This window comes from Contarinia nasturtii, unplaced genomic scaffold (assembly GCF_009176525.2).
Source record: "Contarinia nasturtii isolate CC-2019 unplaced genomic scaffold, AAFC_CNas_1.1 Cnas_scaffold_285, whole genome shotgun sequence".
NCBI classification, from domain to species: domain Eukaryota; kingdom Metazoa; phylum Arthropoda; class Insecta; order Diptera; family Cecidomyiidae; genus Contarinia; species Contarinia nasturtii.
In genome coordinates, this window is record NW_022197640.1 from 1,691,533 (window position 1) to 1,709,388 (window position 17,856).

Below are 17,856 nucleotides of genomic sequence, written 5' to 3' on the forward strand. Positions count from 1 at the left end.
TTTTTGCAGAATATTCTGTATGTTATTGTTTTCTTCTTAGGCCGTCATTTTACTTTGGACACATAAAACAAATCACATCAAAAAGCATAAATACCGTGATTTAAATGGAACTGATTGAACATTTAAGCAGATCTCCGATTGGCCAATCATCATTCAATTCATAGCCTCACATTCATGTTGCATTTTTTTCTCTTGCACAAATCATGATTTATCTCATCTCTTGTGGATTTCATGCAAAAAAAATCAATCAATCAATCAATCAAACATTTCTGCTTATAGTTTTGTTTCGATTTCGTTTCTCTCATCCTTTCTATAAACATTTGACTAACATAACTTCATTGTATCTTCATATGTCACGAATACATATGACACAACATTATTAATATACAAAATGATTGAAAAAGTTTTCTTTTTCTTTTCAATTTTGAGTGTTATTTTTTTTTTTAAACTAAAATGTCACCTGATAAAATTCTTCTTTTTTCCCATTCACCATTTAGTCGCCGATCGTTGTATGGAAAATGAAAGCGCCCGAAAAGAAGCCACTTGTACGCCCAGAAAAACCGGAAGAGGTTCGAGCCAAAGTAAGGAAAGGATCTCAGAAAAAAGTGCAAAATCCAATCCATGCCCTCTCCGAATTCCAGAGTCCAAACGATGCAGTTTAAGCTGTTACATTTTAACATGAGCGTTTTCTTCCTCAACCTCCAATCCGTTTTCTATTTTACCTCTTTTTTTACCAAGAAAAAAAGACATTTAATTTTCCCTCTTCACGCAAAGGATATATTCCGTTCATAATTCATAATCGATAAATGATGTGAAATAAATCTTATGTTAAGAATGAATCTGTAAGCATTGCCAAAATTTATCATTTTTTTTTTTCAATTGAACAATTTTTGTTCATACACTGAAATAATTTATCAAATATTTAATAGAAATGCAATCGATTAAGAGTAGACAGAAGGAAATCTCTTCTAGCAATTTTGCTCATTTCAATGAAACGAATACAATCATGAAACAGAAGTTGATCACATTACCTTTTTTTTTGTCCGAACTGGTATTATTAGATTTTGGCGTAAGAGTATATTCACAAGATGGTGAAATTAAAGCATATTCAAAAAGCAAATTCATTTTTTTGCTTAACATAGAGTAGATTGTCTGAAACATTTAACACCATAAGAGGAGTTAATTAAATTCTTTATTTCATCCATTTGCGAATTAATGATTTTTTTTAGTATTGTGACAGAAAGAAAAAGTAGCGTAAACATAAACAAGAAATTCTGAGTATTTTTTCCTCTTCTTTTTTTACATACTATTATACAGTTAAATTAGGATAGGATATTGGATTTTACACCGATTCGATTGAAATGAAAACGAAAATGACAAAAAAAAACACTGTGTGAAGAGTCCCAACAAATTTATTTATTTGCTTTATTTTACAAGACAAACATAGTAAATGAACAGTATTGCAACGAATACGATGATAATCGATTAATTTTTATATCGAACTTTTTTCAATGTTTTAACAACAACAAAAAGACAAAAATATTAGCGATAAACAATGAACATGCATTCCCTCAATTCAGCATTTAATACAAATTCACGTATTAACGAAGAACAAAACGAAAAAAAAATAATGAACGAAAGAATTATAATAGACGAAGGAGCGAGAGAGGAAATTTTTAAGGAATTTAATGCGGCACACAAGTAATAATTCGATGCGTATTGAACGTCCATACAGCCAGAAAATTTGCAGCAGCTATTGAGCTCTTTGTCAGCTCATTTCGTAATAAATATTGAATTGATATTATAAAAATAATATAAATATTGCCAAATATATATTTAAAAGGGTAATGACATGAAATTAGGAAATTCAGAGAGGCACCGTTCTTATTTAGTCGATGTCTTTTGGTATTTTATCTTCGCACAAAGTACATCCCATTAAATTCCCCGAACTAATTATTACAAACTCCACAAACCATGAATTGAAACTAATAAAAAAAAATAGTAAATACATATTAATAGCCATTTTTGCCAAATCGTCGGACTTAATAAGACACGTGTCTCTCTAGAAGATCATTCACATGAAACAAACTAGAAAAAAAATTCAAAAAGATATTCAACGATTTGAAAATAATAAAAAAAAAATTCGTATACATGTATATTATATTTTGTTTGTTTCAAATCACAAAGACAATGAAGATGGTTGGTCTTATGATAGTTTGCATGACAGAATGCAAATTATGTTTGCACTACCGTTAATAATATTTATAGAGAAAAAAAATGTGTCGAATGAATTAAATATTTGGAATGCAAATCTATTGACAATGAAAGAATTATATTTAATTGAAGAAAAATAATTAAATATTATTAGTTGTTAGAGAGGTAAAATGATATGGTAAAAAAAAAATAACTTTACATCGTGTAAACAAGTGATGCGATTGTTTCGTACTACTGCATTCACATTGTTTTCACACATTTGTCGGAAATTATAGCGACATTTTAACCAAGTTTTTTTTTAGTTTCAAATGTATCCATCACCAATGGTGTGTATACGTTCGTTGAACATGAGATTTATGAATTTTTTATTAAAAAAACACATGAATTTCTGCGCCTAATATATTTATCGTGACATTTTTGTGGAAAATTTATTATGAACACACAAAGCCTATGTTTCAATTGACACTGAGCAATCAATATTACTCACATTTGTAATTAGCATTTTATTCTGTTTTTTTTTTGTTTATTTACTTCAATTCAGATTTTGAACGAAATTAAATGACACATTTTTATATTACTTGAAAACACATATTTGCACCAATATTTTTTATTCATATTTGCAAATAATTCAATTCATTATATTATTATCAGATTTGTATTTTATAAATGTGCATACAGAAGGTAAATGCACAAATATTGCGTTTGAATTTTCTTCTTTTTTAACTTGTATTTTATTTTTTATCATTTTTATGTTTATTTGAATATAAATCTGTAATAATTGTGAACAAAAAATCGAAATAAACATTGATGAACTGAACAATGATTTTGTTTGTATTTTACATTAGTTTTTTTTTTTACAAATACTACATATAATTTGAAAATATTGTTGATTTCCACTATAAAAACTCAAATTATGCTGAGGCTCTGAGAAATATCATGGCCGACCATGATGATGCCTATGTTCACCGCTGAGCCGAGACCTTTTCAACGGTACAATTTTTATTCGGATCGGTTGAGGCGTTTGGGCGCCAACCTGGAACCAACACACACATATACTTTCGCTTTTATATTTATAGAATAGTTAGTAAAAAGAAAAATTTATTAGCTAATAATTTTCTGAGTCCATTCAAATATTTTGGCCCTGAAAACGTCGATTTCGTTTAATTTTTTCCCACAATTTTATAGTTCTCCAGATTGTTCTCTAAACTGTTGTTTATAACGCGCATAAAAAACACAAAAGAATCTTAGATTTCCATGAAGATTTTTTTTTTATTCATAAAAAGAAACATGTCAACAAAATTGGATTAAAACTGAGATTGACCCCTGGATTAGCATTAAATCTAAAAAAAATTATTTTTATTTGAGTAATTGCAAACAAATCACCAAAATTATTTATGATTCTAATATTTGATCGGTTTTTGTTCTATTTATTTAAGCTCCAGCCAACGAATATTTTTTTATTTTATTTTTTAATTGAATATTGCTTGTTTTAAAAGACGTGTGCTTGTAATGATGCAATTGATGGGACTGGGAACGCCCACTTCGGGACACGTGCGAGCAAATTAGCAAAAGCAGGTGTCGGCTTAAACTCCCAATGGAAAGTTACAATTGTAACATCAACCAATGGACCGATGTGTCCCGTTTTAGTCTGTAAGTAAATGAAAACAATTTTGCATTTGCTTAAGAACAAAGAAATAGAACAAAACAAAAATTACATCAAACTCCATATGTAGTTCCAATGGAGGTGCTTCTAATCCATGAGTAACCATTGCAAAGTATCCACGATCACCGTTGAATTCATTCTCTTCTGGTATGAAGTCAAATAAGTTCCATTTCAATAATTTTACACCCAACTTGGGGCGGATTTGTAATGAATATAAATAGCTTCCTAAAAGTATAAACGGCAACGTTAGATTAGTCATGTGTTTTAGAGGCAAATGACCATCTTCATTTACCATTCATCGTCAGTCTCAGTTGCCATTTATTATCGGATATTTTCAGTGGTTTAGTAGCATTCACTTGAACTTCATTCTCAACGATTGGAGCCGGTCCCGGCAACCAAAATCCACTAGAAATATTTTCATTTAAATGAGCATATAAAATTACTTGAAACGAATAAAATCCAAAAAAAAATTACCCAGTATGCAATTGTCGACATGAGTATGATGGTAATCCACAGAATGGCAATTCGTTGCATAGTGGTATCAAATCTTGACGTACAGGTGTTTCCGGTGCAACAAGACTGTCGATAGTCTTTTCGGCATTTCGATCAAGCTCACGGAACCAGTATCCAGAATCCGTATATTGAACACGGCCATTCAAGTCATACACCTTTCGTACGGTATGCTGCAAATCAAAATAAAGAGATTGTTGACCATTTGAATTTCTCTCACTCTCTCTCTTTTGACACTTATTTTAAAAAAATCATACCGTTATGAAGTGTCGTTGTGGCGTTGGATTTTGCTCATCGTCGCTATATGGAAAATCAATGTGAGTCATGAAACTAATTCGCGTTATCAGAAACAATGCAGCTACTGTGAACATAAACGATTTCGGATTTCGAAGAAGTCCAACCAATGGAATCTGTTGAAATGTATCTTCATTAGATAAAAAATGTCAACACTTAAAAAAATGTATACAAATAATAATTACCAAGTAGCTTCCGATGAATATCGTAAAGAAACATGAAATGATGCCAATAGTGATGTCTGGATTCTTATTGCCACTTGCACGCCCAGAAATTGGAATAAAAACCGCAGTAATTGTATGATAAAAATGTGTTGCCCATAGTACAATGAATATTTGTCCACACAAATGGATATACAGCCATTTTCTAACTAAAATTTACGATTTCATTTATAATCCATCGATGAATAGGTTTTCTTTTTGAATTAAAAAAAAACACTTACTTGTATTTTGAGACTTTGTTAGGCCGATGATTGTGTTTACAATGAGTGTTACAAAAGCTGGGAACATCAACACGTACGCTGATCGAAAACCAAAAATGGTTAAAACAACACATCCCACTGACCAAACTATGTTGACGCCGTTCAATCGTGCCTGTGTCTGGAGTGCCAAACTCAATGGAGAATCGCGCGTTCGAACCAATTGTGCATAGAAAAATGATGCGACCACCAGTGTTGGAAAGCAATATAATGCAACCGAAAAGTATGTTCGATTATACCATGACATCGATTTTCCATTAAAGTCTAATTCCGTTGCAATTAAATAGCACACTAAAATACCCGCAAAGAGCGAGAATATTGTAACACAGAAACCGTACAGGATTTCTTTGCGAACATTACGACGGGATATGCCTTTGGTTTTTTGTACAAAGTAATAAGACAGTATCACCGAAACTATTGGAACGAGGATATGCATAATTTGGCCCATTGATTCAGTGTATGCAATGAATGTGTAGCCTAGAAAATCAAAGTACACCATTCGACCATTTACATACGCCTAAAAAAAAAAAACAAATTAATTTTTATTCTAGCTATACTGTGAGAATAAAAAGTATGTCTTATGCGACATATACATACGGCAGTGTTTGTAAGTTCATCAGAATTTGCCATCCGTTTGACAAGAGCAAGAACGTTGTCTCCGGTTCGTTGCAGTACGTTTGCTGGCAAATAATCGATTGCATCGTATTTGGTATGATACCGATATCCATTGAAAACATGAGCAAAATCCATTCCTGTTCAACGAAATGCACTGTTACATTTATCTCATTCTCATTATACATATCGAAAATAAACAAACACAAATTTATTACCGGGTATGTGGCCATAGTCTCTGAAAATGCGAAAATCGGTATCAGACGGTATAATGCCCAAGTGGAACATTTCCTCAGCAGCCACCTGACCGTTTGGATAAGGAACAGCATTTTTGTACATCTAAAATAAGAACGATCATTTATATTTCCTCTTTTTAATTGAATGACATCCAAATTCACCTCAATGAGCCAGCCGTGATTGGGTCCAGACTGAAAAAGAATTTCTTTACCCGATGATCCCACCGATTCCAAATTGAGGAAAGCTAAGAGTTCAAAAGATTAACGCTTTGAAATATAAAAGTGTGTTGTATTTCAATACCTCTTATATCCTTAGCCCATCGATGTTGAGTGATGAAACCATGAGCTGCCTGCAAAGGTGTTTCCCTGAAAAAGACAACATTTTACATGAAATTAAAATATTTTTCTTCATTTGACAAGAAAAAAATGAACATACTCAGCACCATTGAATAGAAAAATTACTGGGTGTCTCAAACGTTTTTCTTGTTGCGATAGCACTCGTAAAACTTCCAGCATAACACAACAACTGGCCGCATCGTCACTGGCACCAGGGCTACGAAGATGAAGTTTTCGATTTAAATTTAAAAAAAAAATTAAAAAATGTCTTTTTTAATCAATTCAATTCACCTTCCGGCCACCGAATCAAAATGACAATTCAACATCAGTGCGTGACTTTTGCGCAGTGAATTTTCCTCTTCCTCACTTCCAGCCAATCGAACGATGAAATTTTGCACATTACGATAGATATTTGTCATCGGATGTGGTTTAAAATTGATAAAATAACTGCCCGACACAATTTGTAGGTCTGAGATGATTTTCTGATTTGGATTTGCATTTCGCTCAATGTACGATAGTTCACGTTTGAAAAAATCTATGGCAAGTACTTCGTTTGCATGACTTCCTGTCAATAGAATAAATTACAAATATAATTACTCTTTATTTGACGGTAAACAAATAATGAATTCGTATCATTTACCAGTTGGTCGTGGTCCAAAGCTTGTAAGAATATTCAAATCATGCCAGGCTCGTTCAGCAATGAACGATTGATTGTGTGTAGGCAAATCGTTTACGGTTAGGCTGGGTGGTAGTGTAAGAAGTCGATGATGAGAAAACCAGCTCAACACAAACACCATTGCAGTCAACGAAATTGCCCACCAATGCGATAAATGATGGACATTCGTTTTACGATTGCCCGTATCGTAAATTGTATACATATTTTCTTTCTTATTGTTGGTCGCACGTTCGATTCGTGATTCTTTATGACTTCAGTTTCACTCTGAAAATAGTCTTTATCAAATTAAAGATTTTAATAAATGACCATTACATTGCTATCGCTTCACCGTTCATGTGATCAATTGATAAAAAACAAGTTTCTTTTTTTTATTTGAATTTTGTATCTGTGTATGAATTTATTTGTTGCCGGTTAAAAAGACAGAAATCTTTTCTGACATTTGAAAAACCAAAAACAAACAATACAGATAAGGCAATCAATTAGTGTTAACCGATGCAAATACAAAAGAAAAATATTTTGCAATATTAAATACAATTGCCATATTGCACAAAATTTAATTGATCACATATACAACTGCAATTTTTAAAAACGTCACCGATATTATTAATGCGTATGCCAAAAACAAGTGTTCATTTCAATTCGCAATCGAAATCAGTTGGAGTCAACTTCATGTTGTTATGTATTTACGGAGAAAGTCCGTATGTACAAGAATTGCGTAAACGTCAACAATTGCCACTATCTGGTATATTGAGTACAACAGCGAATACCTGACGTGGATGATTCAAAGTAGGTGAATTAAAAAGCTGTTTCGAGTATGTGTCTAATGTGATAATATCGTGTGTTGGAATTTCGAATAACTTAAATGTTTTAAACGAAAAACAACAATTTTCAGTAGTTTTTCAATCATTAGTTAATGTGTGTAACGTCACGACAAATATTGTCACGGAAGAGATTTTATTTTATTTTAGTTCATAACGTAAATTTAAAGGTAAAATACATGAAACAATTTTAAAAAATTATTATACCACCAATTGTTTCTCGCTGACGAAGCGGATAAATTGAAAACAAAAAGTCATTTTTTTAGAAAAAAAAAAACAAATCAAATCATATGTTCATGGTGTGGTACCGAAAAAAAATTAGCCAATGTTGAATAGAGTTTTGAGTTAAAGAGAAAGTCTGACTAAAAAAGAATACCGTCCTTGAATTTAACGCATGAAAAAAACAAGTTTGAAAAAAAACAACAACTCACCAGCATGCATTTATCGTTTCAGAAATGTTGTCCGCAATGAGACACCACACAAGATTACTACTCATTAGCATCGCTCTTTTTGAAGTGATAGCTGTATCATTAGCACAACGTGTTGCACCCGGCGTTCCACCTCAACAATATGTTAGTAAAATAAATTTCATGCTTTTTTCCCAAAATAAAATGATTGAACATATTCTTTTCAATTTGATATCATTACAATAAATGTTTCAATTGTAAAATTTATTCTTTTTTTTATTTGGTTTAATTTGTAGCATCATAATACCCAATATCAACAAGGTTCACCTCAATATCAACAACAACAAAATGTTCAATATCAACAATATCAACAGGCTGCACCCCAACAACAATACCAACAACCACCACAACATCAGCAACAACAACAACAGCAACAGTTCCAGCAACCACAATACCAACAACAGCAGCAGCAACCACCACAACAACAACAGCAACAATTCCAACAACCACAGCATGAAACTGGCCATGGCCATGGTCATGCTCACGGTTCTCACAATGGTAATTACCGTTAGACTAAAGTAGAACGAAATTTATCATTTGCATAACCGATTTGTGTATTTATAGGAAATGTTTTGGGCGGCAATGTCAACGAAGAAAAAGAGTAAGAGTTTATTAAATCTCTTTAAAGTTTACAAAACTTATTTGATTGTTTTTCCCTTCCGTTCATCAGGCACATCCAAGAACACATGGAAGTACCGATTGATACAAGTAAAATGACTGAACAAGAATTGCAATTCCATTACTTTACAATGCATGACTCCGATAAGAATAATAAATTAGATGGCAGCGAATTGATCAAGTCACTCATTCATTGGCACGGTAAGTGTTTCATCAATTTCACGTTGTGTTTACTTTTTGTTGTCAATTTTGCTTTGTTTTCTGCTTTGTCTTTGAATTGCAAACAATTTCAATATGTGTACATAATCCCTATTTCATATCGTATTCAATATTGATATATCGACCAAAAACAAATCACTTTAATGAGCAATGGAACAAATTGTTTGGAATTTGAATATGTTTGTTTGCTTTGTAAAAAAATGATTTATATTGGTGTGGGTTCTAATTTAATTATTGGATTGATTATGTATATATTTTTCGGATGTTAAGTTTGTAGTTAGAAAAATGTTGTGCACAAATGTGAAAAGTATGCGTCAATTTCGATACTATTTAATGATTCAAAACGAGAGAAAGTGTAGAAATTGAGTGTACTGTTCGCTGATTTGAATATTCTAGCATATTTAAACAGTTGGCAGTGGTTTGGTTATTACCATAACGTAATGTTTTCTTTTCTCTCTCTCTCTCTCTTTGTTTGTTTTCTATTTCATGTTCGAAAACATCGTCATCAATTTTCACCACCATGCATAATATAAAACAAAAACCGTATCAAAAAAAAACAAATTTTGACAAAAACAAACAAATATGTTAACCAAATAAATAAATGTGTCAAATAATGTTTTCCCATTTTGCCGGTAATGTGGGCCATCGAACTCATTTGATATTATTGCACACAAATTTTCTGCTTCATTTAAATCTTGAACGAAAAATGCTCACCAAAAAAAAAAATCCCATCTGTGATACTGTGCGTCTGCATATCCATTTAATGTCCAAATGCCCACCATCAGAGCAAGGAAGCAAGGACAATTCCCAACAAATGCCTCAAATCGAAGAAAAAATCTTCACCGATGAAGAGCTCGTTCAATTGATTGATCCAATTTTAAAAATGGACGACACAAGTAACGATGGATTCATTGATTATCCGGAATTTATACGGGCACAACAAAAAGCAGCAGCTAATCAGCAGCAGCAACAACAACAACAGCAACAGCAACAGCACCAACAACAACCACCACAACATAGATAAATAATATCAACATTTTTTTAAGAGAAAAACAACAATGGTCACACACACGCAAACATCCACAAAATAAGCAGTCACAAGATTCTCTTTACGATTTTATTCAGTTTAAACATTTTGTTAATGGGTCGCATTTACCAATTCACTTTTTGCTTGCACATCTATGTGTGAAGCGTCCCCTTTTTTGGGGGAAGTGAATTAATTATTGAAACGAACAATCTTTAAATATTATAAACTGAACGTACACGATATCGTTACAATTGATATTGAACTCTTGTAAAGAGAAAAAACATTTATTGACATCTTTTGTGTAATCTTAATTTTAAAGCTGTGATTTATGTTCTTATCTTTCATCTCACTTGTGTGGTAATGCATTTCTACATATACATCAAACATATTGGTGAAACAAAACCATTGGTTTCTAAAACAAAATAGTGAGAGAAAAAAAGATATTGAAATGGCATTTAAAATTCCATACTTAAATTAAATGAGAAAAAAAAACGAATTACAATTTCACATAAGTGTAATAATGAGAAAGAAAAAAATCTATAATAGAAAGCTAACGGTTAGCGTTTACAGTTAAAAACGAACAAATTCGTATTTTCAGTAATAAAAACGAATGAAAACAATAAACAAATGAATGATAAGTTGCAATCGCGATCAAATTTTATCTTGATAAAATTTATGTTTAATACTTGTAATTTATTTTGGTTTACTACGTGGTTTGATAATGATCCGTAGCCGGCCACCAGATGGCATCATATGTAAAAAACCAATGCATAGCTGTCAAGTACCACCCTTCAAACCTCTGCTATAAACATTTCATGACATTCCATCGAATAGTTTATGAGATAAAGTCATTTGAACTGTGCAACCTCTAATTTTTTAAAAAACATGGAAAAAACAGAAATTTGTGCAGTGATCAAGTATCAATTTTTGAAAGGGTTAAAGCCGCAAGAAATCCTAGATGACTTCGAGAAAACTTTAGGGAAATCTGCTCCATCGAAAACAACCGTATACGATTGGTATAATGAGTTCAAACGTGACCGTACAAGCATTCTGGATCAGTATCAAACGACGTAGTAAATAGAAGGAAAAAAAATATACAACAACAAAAAATAACGAATAAAAATGCATCCTTTTAAACACATATACATATGGTGTGAACATTTTTAAGCTTAGTTAGTCGAATGGAATTAATGGATTTGTGATGTCAACATTCTTATATTGTATTTCGATTTTTCTTTGTGAACGAAGATTTTCCCTATTTATATTTGTGCGCGTCGTATGTATACCATAAATAAGACCAAAATAACGTTGATGCGACTAATCGAATTTAATTTTTTTACTCCATTAAATACATGATGACTCGATTTCACATCAAAATATTTAAATATTTCAATATAACCGAACACGCAAACGTAGATGAAGGCACACACGAAGTTCCGCAACCACAAGCGAATACTTACAAAGATGATGAATTGGCCAACACAATCGATCAGCTATTAAAATCAATGGACATTAACAAAGACGGTTTTATCGATTACACCGAATACAAAAATAATTTATAAACTTAAAATTACGATTCTTATATGTTTTATTCATTATGTTTCTTTATGTTATTCACATTTAACTGATATTGTATTTTTTAACTTCGCTTCATTGAGATATACAATTTTCAGGAATAAATCGAATTGGTAACAAAAATTAAATGTTGCTATTGTACATAAATTAATTCGTTTTAAGAGAAATTATCACTAACAAAATGAATGGATCAATGTTATGTGTCAATATTGAAATCTACCATGCGAAATTAACATAAAATCTCAAAATTTGTAGAAGGTGATGACAGTCATGCTGAGGAAATGCATTTGACTGAAGCAATGTTGGAAGAGTCGGTCGATAAGGCGCTGAATAAGGCCGATTACAATTGGGATGGATATATATCATGGGATGAATATGTTTATTCACTCGGTGATAAGGAGGTGGAACATCATATTAAAGAGCACGAAACGCATGAAGACGTTCATCTTAATGATAATCACCACTGATCCTCTTCGCATTAACTCTTGATTGAAATAAAAAATTTATTTATTTTGAAAATTTAAACATTTAAAACAAAATTAATTGCATGAAAAATATGATTGGGGTACATTGCATGAAACATTGGGGAACTTTTTTCCAAATTTGGTATACAATTTTCTTACTTTTAGATTGGTTTAAACATGAAATGCAAAAAAAAATGAAACATTTTTTTTTGAGGAGATGGTTGAAACTAATCAAATAGTAAATTTCATTTTTTTTTTTATAATTATCTGAATTAATAATCGTCAATGACAGTAAATACACAACATTTGGTCAAAATTTCAAATTAAAAAATCGCATGTTCGTTTGTTTCGTTCAGAAATCAACATCTCTATATCTAAATTTTCTTTTCAATTACTAACTAAGCCTCATGTATAAAAGAGAAATTACAACAAAAATAATTAACATTGCAAAAAATCAAAATCATTCTAAAAACCATATGAATTCGCGTGCATGCCCCATTCCAGAAAAAGACAATGCACCGGGTGTTGAAGATGGTTCAAGCACCTATACGGATGAAAAATTAAGCGAAATTATCGATCAATCACTTAAAATTATGGACACCAACAACGATGGCTACGTCTCATTTCCGGAATTCGTTAAAACACAGCAAGATATGAAAGTGGCCAATGCAGCTGAAACCCCATAATAATTGCCAAAATAAACATTAACGCAAATAAATTCATGTGCGCACACGACATCGTTCGACCATATGTTCGATGCGCCGGTTAGAAAAATAGAGAAGAGATTTGTTACCATTTCTTGTCCGATACAGCTTTAGATTTCAAATTCATTGTAATATGTAGCAGGTCCATTCCAATAAAATATTTTTACTTTTTTTTAAAAAAAAGAATCAGTTGTATTTATTACGCTTCGTTTGAACGATAATCATATGCAACAAGGTAAGGTATGGAATTTGACGTAGAAATTTCCAATTTCATACAAACGGTTTCTTGTCGAATTTACTGAAACTTTAATAGAAGGAATAATGCACTGCGACATATTTCTTAACGTTTTTTTTTTTTTTTTAATTAATGATATTGCTATAAAGTCATAATAATTCAATTTTCGATTTCAATTGAAATTACATCCGGTTATTGAATTAATGAATCAATGGGTTTGTTTATGGTTCAAAATTGATATATATTCATTGTAACGTACAAACAATAAGTATCGACTGTGCAGTGTATTTTCGCCTCAATAAGAGGACGACCTTTAAGGAAATGGGAAACAAAATAAAAAAAAATTGCAGACGTCAATAAACGTAACGACTGGCAACCGGTGCATATGAACTCAGACAGTTTCAGCCCATAGACATTTATGGTTGGAAGGTAGGTATAATGATCATAGTAAAATCGCATGATCTTATAATTATGTGCAGAGAGGTCATAAATACAACATTAAAATGCGTTTAGAAAGCAATCGATTTCATTGATTGTTTTTCTTTCTTTTCTTTTTTTTTAAATCTTCTACATTGGATTGTATGAGCAATGACGGTTTGACCGGTTTCACTCAGGTTTTGTCATTTAAATTCTTTAATTAACTTTTCAATGGACATTTTTTGGGAAACTACTCAATTTACAAAATGATTATTTACACGAGTAAATGATGTTCACAACGGTAAGTGGATTCAGTTCACTGCGCAATGGATACATTTTGATCGATTGGAAATGGTGCAGCTGTTGATCAAAACATCCTTGTCACGATGGCACCAGACAAAAATTTCTTAATTTTCTTGTCACTGTAGTTGCTTTCAAAATTAATGGCAGAACATGAAAATTATAGTTCAATTCAAATTAACGCTACTGCATCATTGATCATGCTGTAATGAGATGAATAAACCGCAGATATAACGAAGGCAACAACAATCAACGTTGTTACACTTCTTTGATTAACTATTTCATATGACATGCAACTAAGACTCGATTTTTTATTTGTAATTGAATCTACGACATCCAATTTATACCGATTTAAGCGAAAGTGATTTTTACTATGGTTTCAGCGTTTTGTAATTTGAAGACAGTGCATTTGTAATATGCAAGTATAATCTAAAAACTCGGAACAGCGTCAAAAACGTGCATGCACTCAATTATAATGATCTCAATGAATTTGATCCTCGAATTTGCGACCCGTTTCAGATCGTTTTTCGTTTTCTGTCATAGTGTTATCGTTGCAGAGCGACCATAACAAAAAAGGTAGCTAGATTTAAGTAATTCTGGTTTTTAGAGACGAATAAAAATTGAAATCAAAGTTAAAGCCATGCAAGTATCGAAAGTATTGAAGGTCAATTCATTAGCCGTGTTGGTTTGCTGTGTTCGGTTGCGCTTCATTTATAATCATCAAAATATACAAGTCGCCCATTAATTCATTTACAATTTAACAAATCAGAGCATATCACTGGTTGTCCGATGCGGACCTTATCGACGATGAATGCACTGTTATAAATGCATCGTATCCCTTTGTGTACGATGATCGAGTACGTGCGTATCATTATTGGTACATGAATGTGATAGATCTTCTTTTTATTTAAAACACAATTCGATTTATTCGATTCATATGTTCCTTAATTGAATTCACGTGCTATTCAATTGCACACAGAAGTGCATAAGCGATGCTCTTATCGTTGGTGACCTTGCCGAACAGGCCAAAAATAAATTGAACAATCGAATAGATATAAATATATTGTATAAATGCGATTATTTGTTGCAATATATCCTATTCTGATCTTCTTCCGTGCTGCAAAGTGATGCATGTATTTCAACACCATTCCTTTGTGATAAATGGCTGCTAGTGAGAAACGTGGGCTGATTACCAGGAAAATTTATGGACACACACACGTTTTTCACGAAAAGAAAGAAAGAAACTTTGTAAAGAATAAAAAAAATACAATGAGCAGCAACGACGCAATGTACGACACAAAATGTAACGTGATAAAGTGGTAAGGTAAAGAAGCAGAAACAAGAAGATCGAGGTCGTTTATATTTGATGCACAAATAATATGCATTGCCATTACATGTTATATGTAGGCTACATATGATGTGATGAATCTCCGAAACTGAAAACCAGTAATCATTGCACGCCAATGTATCATATGCTACTCTGTTTGCTTTGGTTTTTTTTATTCGGTTTTTTGTTTTGTTCCCCTTTATTTAGCTATGCAATGTTTCATCATGCAATGAAATGCAGACGGCAGACGGCTACAATGCAACGGCAATGGTTGACAGTTTGGTGTGCCCAAATCAAATTGATTTGCATTCAAAAGAATGGTATAAAAGGCTGATGCATACGAGCAAGAATCATCAGAATCGTTTCAGATAGAGAGCCATAGAGCGAGTACTGGATTAATTAAATAACCAGCAGCGCCTTTGTTTCAAAATCATTTAAATTAAAAGTTTCATTTTCAATTATTTTAAAAGTAAACGTATCAAATTCAAAAATGAAAACGCTTATCTTTGTATTTGCTTTATTTGTGGCCGTATTTGCAGCACCACAAACTCTACTAACGCCAACAATCATCACAGCTCAATCGCCTGTTATCAGTCAATATCATTCACAAGACACACTTGGACAGTACAGTTACGGATACAATGGTGGATCGTCTGCTAAAGTTGAATCAAAATCGATTGACGGCATCACACGTGGATCATACTCATATGTTGATGCTGAGGGTCGCCTTCAAACCGTTGAATACACGGCCGATTCAGTTAACGGTTTCCGAGCAGCCGCAACAAATTTGCCAAAAGCCTCATTGAATGGCATAAGTGATACGCCAGAAGTTGCCCAAGCCAAAGCTGAACATTTCCGTGCTTTTAATGAAGCTTCACTACGTGCGGCCGCTGAACCAGAAAATCCACCACAAATTACACAAATTGCCGCAGCTCAACCACCACAAATTCTCGCCGTACGTACATCCGCACCAGGTTCATTCTCATACTCATTCAATACACCAGCATTCGGTCCACCTCAATTGATCGCTCGTACAGTGCCATTGAATCAATTAGCCATTTTAAATGACAACAACAATGATAATAACAATGGACCACAAGATACACCCGAAGTCGCCTTGGCCAAAATTGAACATCTCAAAGCAGTCGAAGAACAAAAGGCTCGCATCGCTGCAGCTCAATAGGATGCATTCAAATTTCATTGCGGTTTTGGAAAACAATGGGGAAAAAACATAAAGTATTAGCTACGCGAAGAATATTTTTACATCATCCCATTGATCGATTGTGATCTATCTAAAAAAAAAAATCTATCTATCTTTCCTCAGTAGACGAAAATAACATTTTTTTTTGTATTGGTTCATTTTAAAACAGAGTGAATAGCATGTGTTATTACCAATTTAACGTAAATAAATAATTGAATGAAATCTGCAAACTAAATAAAAATTAAAAAAATATGTTTAACATGGATTTATTTCACATATCATCAATCACATACTATTGACAAATTGAATGAATGGTTTAGAGTTTTGATTTTCGCTGGAAAAAATTTGAAACGGCTTGTATAAAATCATCCGATTCAAATCGTTTATATAGCTCTTCTAGCTCTCGATCACATACATTTTCTAAGTCTTTCAGCTTAAATTCGTTGATCAATCGTTTGGTAACACAGATTGAATCTCTCGGTAGCTTTGATTGTTTTTGAATTGTCGGCCATAAAATTGTATTCAATTCGGATTTTTTGTATACTTTTGATACCAATTGAAATTGGTATGCTTCAGCCGCAGACAATTTATAATTTAACAGGAGCATTTCGTTGGCTTTACTTCTGCCAAGAATACGAGGAAATGTGTAACTGGCGCAACCCTCCGCACAGAGACCCAATAATGAAAATGGAGTGTAAAAATATGCCTAAAAGTGACGAAACAACATGTTTTCTTTAAGTTAAACTGAAATTTTCATTATTTTCTAGATGAAATAGTACCGTATCAACTGCATAGATAATATCACATAAAACGGCTGTTGTGCAGGAAATACCAATACAAGGTCCATTCACTAACAGTAACGATATTAACAAAATGAATTCAGTTGTCGAAAGAAAATGAGCGAAAAAAAAGATAGAGAAATAGAATATACATATTTATAGACGTACCAACGCAAATTAACAATTTGGGAAAGGTAAAAAATGCCCGAATCATTGATTTCAAAACAATACCAGCATCAGCGACAGCTTTTTGTGGATCGTTGACTGTGAGAAATGCTTTAATGTCATTTCCAGAACTGTAGTAATCCCCGTCACCTGTTAATGCGACTAAAGTCACCGAATCATCTTTTGCAGCCGAATTCAAGGCATCTAAATGAAAATAATAAATAGCAAGATTGATTTGTTTATGTAAACAAAATGCTATTGTTCTACATTCCAAACATTTCCGTTTGCTTTTGTTTCCGCCTGTGAATAATAAACAATTTTCCCCAGTTTACCTGTTAATTCTGAATAGGCTTGCACGTTCAATGCATTTTTCTGCGTTGGATTACTGATGATTATTTTTCGAAAATTGTCCAAATTTTCAATTTTTAAATATTTATACGACGTAGACATTGTGCTTTGTTGTAAGCAAGCCAGAAATGTCAAAGATGCCACTTAAGATAAAAAAACATTAGATTTTGACA

General features: G+C 32.5%; 5 protein-coding genes across 15 annotated transcripts in view; 3 read left to right on the forward strand and 2 right to left on the reverse strand.

The window, feature by feature from the left end:
- The window catches only part of LOC116337399 (catenin alpha), a 15,515-nt gene extending 13,105 nt beyond the window's left edge, over positions 1–2,410 (forward strand). For 4 of the 5 annotated variants that reach the window (XM_031761929.1, XM_031761928.1, XM_031761932.1 and 1 more), the window contains one exon: positions 498–2,410. In XM_031761929.1, the coding sequence (XP_031617789.1) occupies positions 498–662 (165 nt within the window). In that variant the 3' untranslated portion in view covers positions 663–2,410. The remainder of the gene's footprint in view (positions 1–497) is intronic. The other variant, XR_004200809.1, reaches the window with a different exon arrangement.
- A 1,048-nt stretch (positions 2,411–3,458) lies between these two features.
- LOC116337348 (endoplasmic reticulum metallopeptidase 1-like) lies at positions 3,459–8,360 on the reverse strand. Its single transcript, XM_031761787.1, has 15 exons — positions 8,269–8,360; positions 6,984–7,294; positions 6,635–6,908; positions 6,444–6,560; positions 6,309–6,373; positions 6,170–6,252; positions 5,990–6,110; positions 5,757–5,911; positions 5,124–5,676; positions 4,867–5,051; positions 4,645–4,797; positions 4,352–4,560; positions 4,170–4,282; positions 3,930–4,102; positions 3,459–3,862 (listed from the first exon to the last, which is right to left on the reverse strand). Exons 2-15 carry the CDS (start codon positions 7,219–7,221, stop codon positions 3,704–3,706), a joined length of 2,598 nt encoding a protein of 865 aa, XP_031617647.1. The 5' UTR covers positions 7,222–7,294; positions 8,269–8,360; the 3' UTR covers positions 3,459–3,703.
- LOC116337349 (GATA zinc finger domain-containing protein 10) lies at positions 7,663–13,088 on the forward strand. 7 transcript variants are annotated; one of them, XR_004200804.1, is made up of 7 exons: positions 7,663–7,805; positions 8,291–8,409; positions 8,541–8,802; positions 8,869–8,905; positions 8,975–9,123; positions 9,927–11,444; positions 11,585–11,699. XR_004200804.1 is itself a non-coding variant. In XM_031761794.1 (6 exons), the coding sequence occupies exons 1-6, from the start codon at positions 7,796–7,798 to the stop codon at positions 11,728–11,730; spliced, it is 723 nt and encodes a 240-aa protein (XP_031617654.1). In that variant the 5' UTR covers positions 7,663–7,795; the 3' UTR covers positions 11,731–11,871. The 7 variants fall into 7 exon arrangements, 6 of the variants coding, with proteins under 6 accessions (XP_031617654.1, XP_031617649.1, XP_031617651.1 ...); XM_031761794.1 differs by lacking the exon at positions 9,927–11,444 and having other exon boundaries at positions 11,585–11,871; XM_031761789.1 differs by lacking the exon at positions 11,585–11,699 and having other exon boundaries at positions 9,927–11,578.
- A 2,462-nt stretch (positions 13,089–15,550) lies between these two features.
- On the forward strand, positions 15,551–16,643 carry LOC116337769 (adult-specific rigid cuticular protein 15.7-like). The gene has a single exon (XM_031762631.1). It carries the CDS (start codon positions 15,681–15,683, stop codon positions 16,371–16,373), a length of 693 nt encoding a protein of 230 aa, XP_031618491.1. The 5' UTR covers positions 15,551–15,680; the 3' UTR covers positions 16,374–16,643.
- LOC116337768 (enoyl-CoA delta isomerase 2, mitochondrial) lies at positions 16,642–17,817 on the reverse strand. The gene is made up of 4 exons (XM_031762629.1): positions 17,668–17,817; positions 17,339–17,539; positions 17,171–17,241; positions 16,642–17,097 (listed from the first exon to the last, which is right to left on the reverse strand). Exons 1-4 carry the CDS (start codon positions 17,783–17,785, stop codon positions 16,708–16,710), a joined length of 780 nt encoding a protein of 259 aa, XP_031618489.1. The 5' UTR covers positions 17,786–17,817; the 3' UTR covers positions 16,642–16,707.
- Positions 17,818–17,856: the final 39 nt, after the last annotated feature.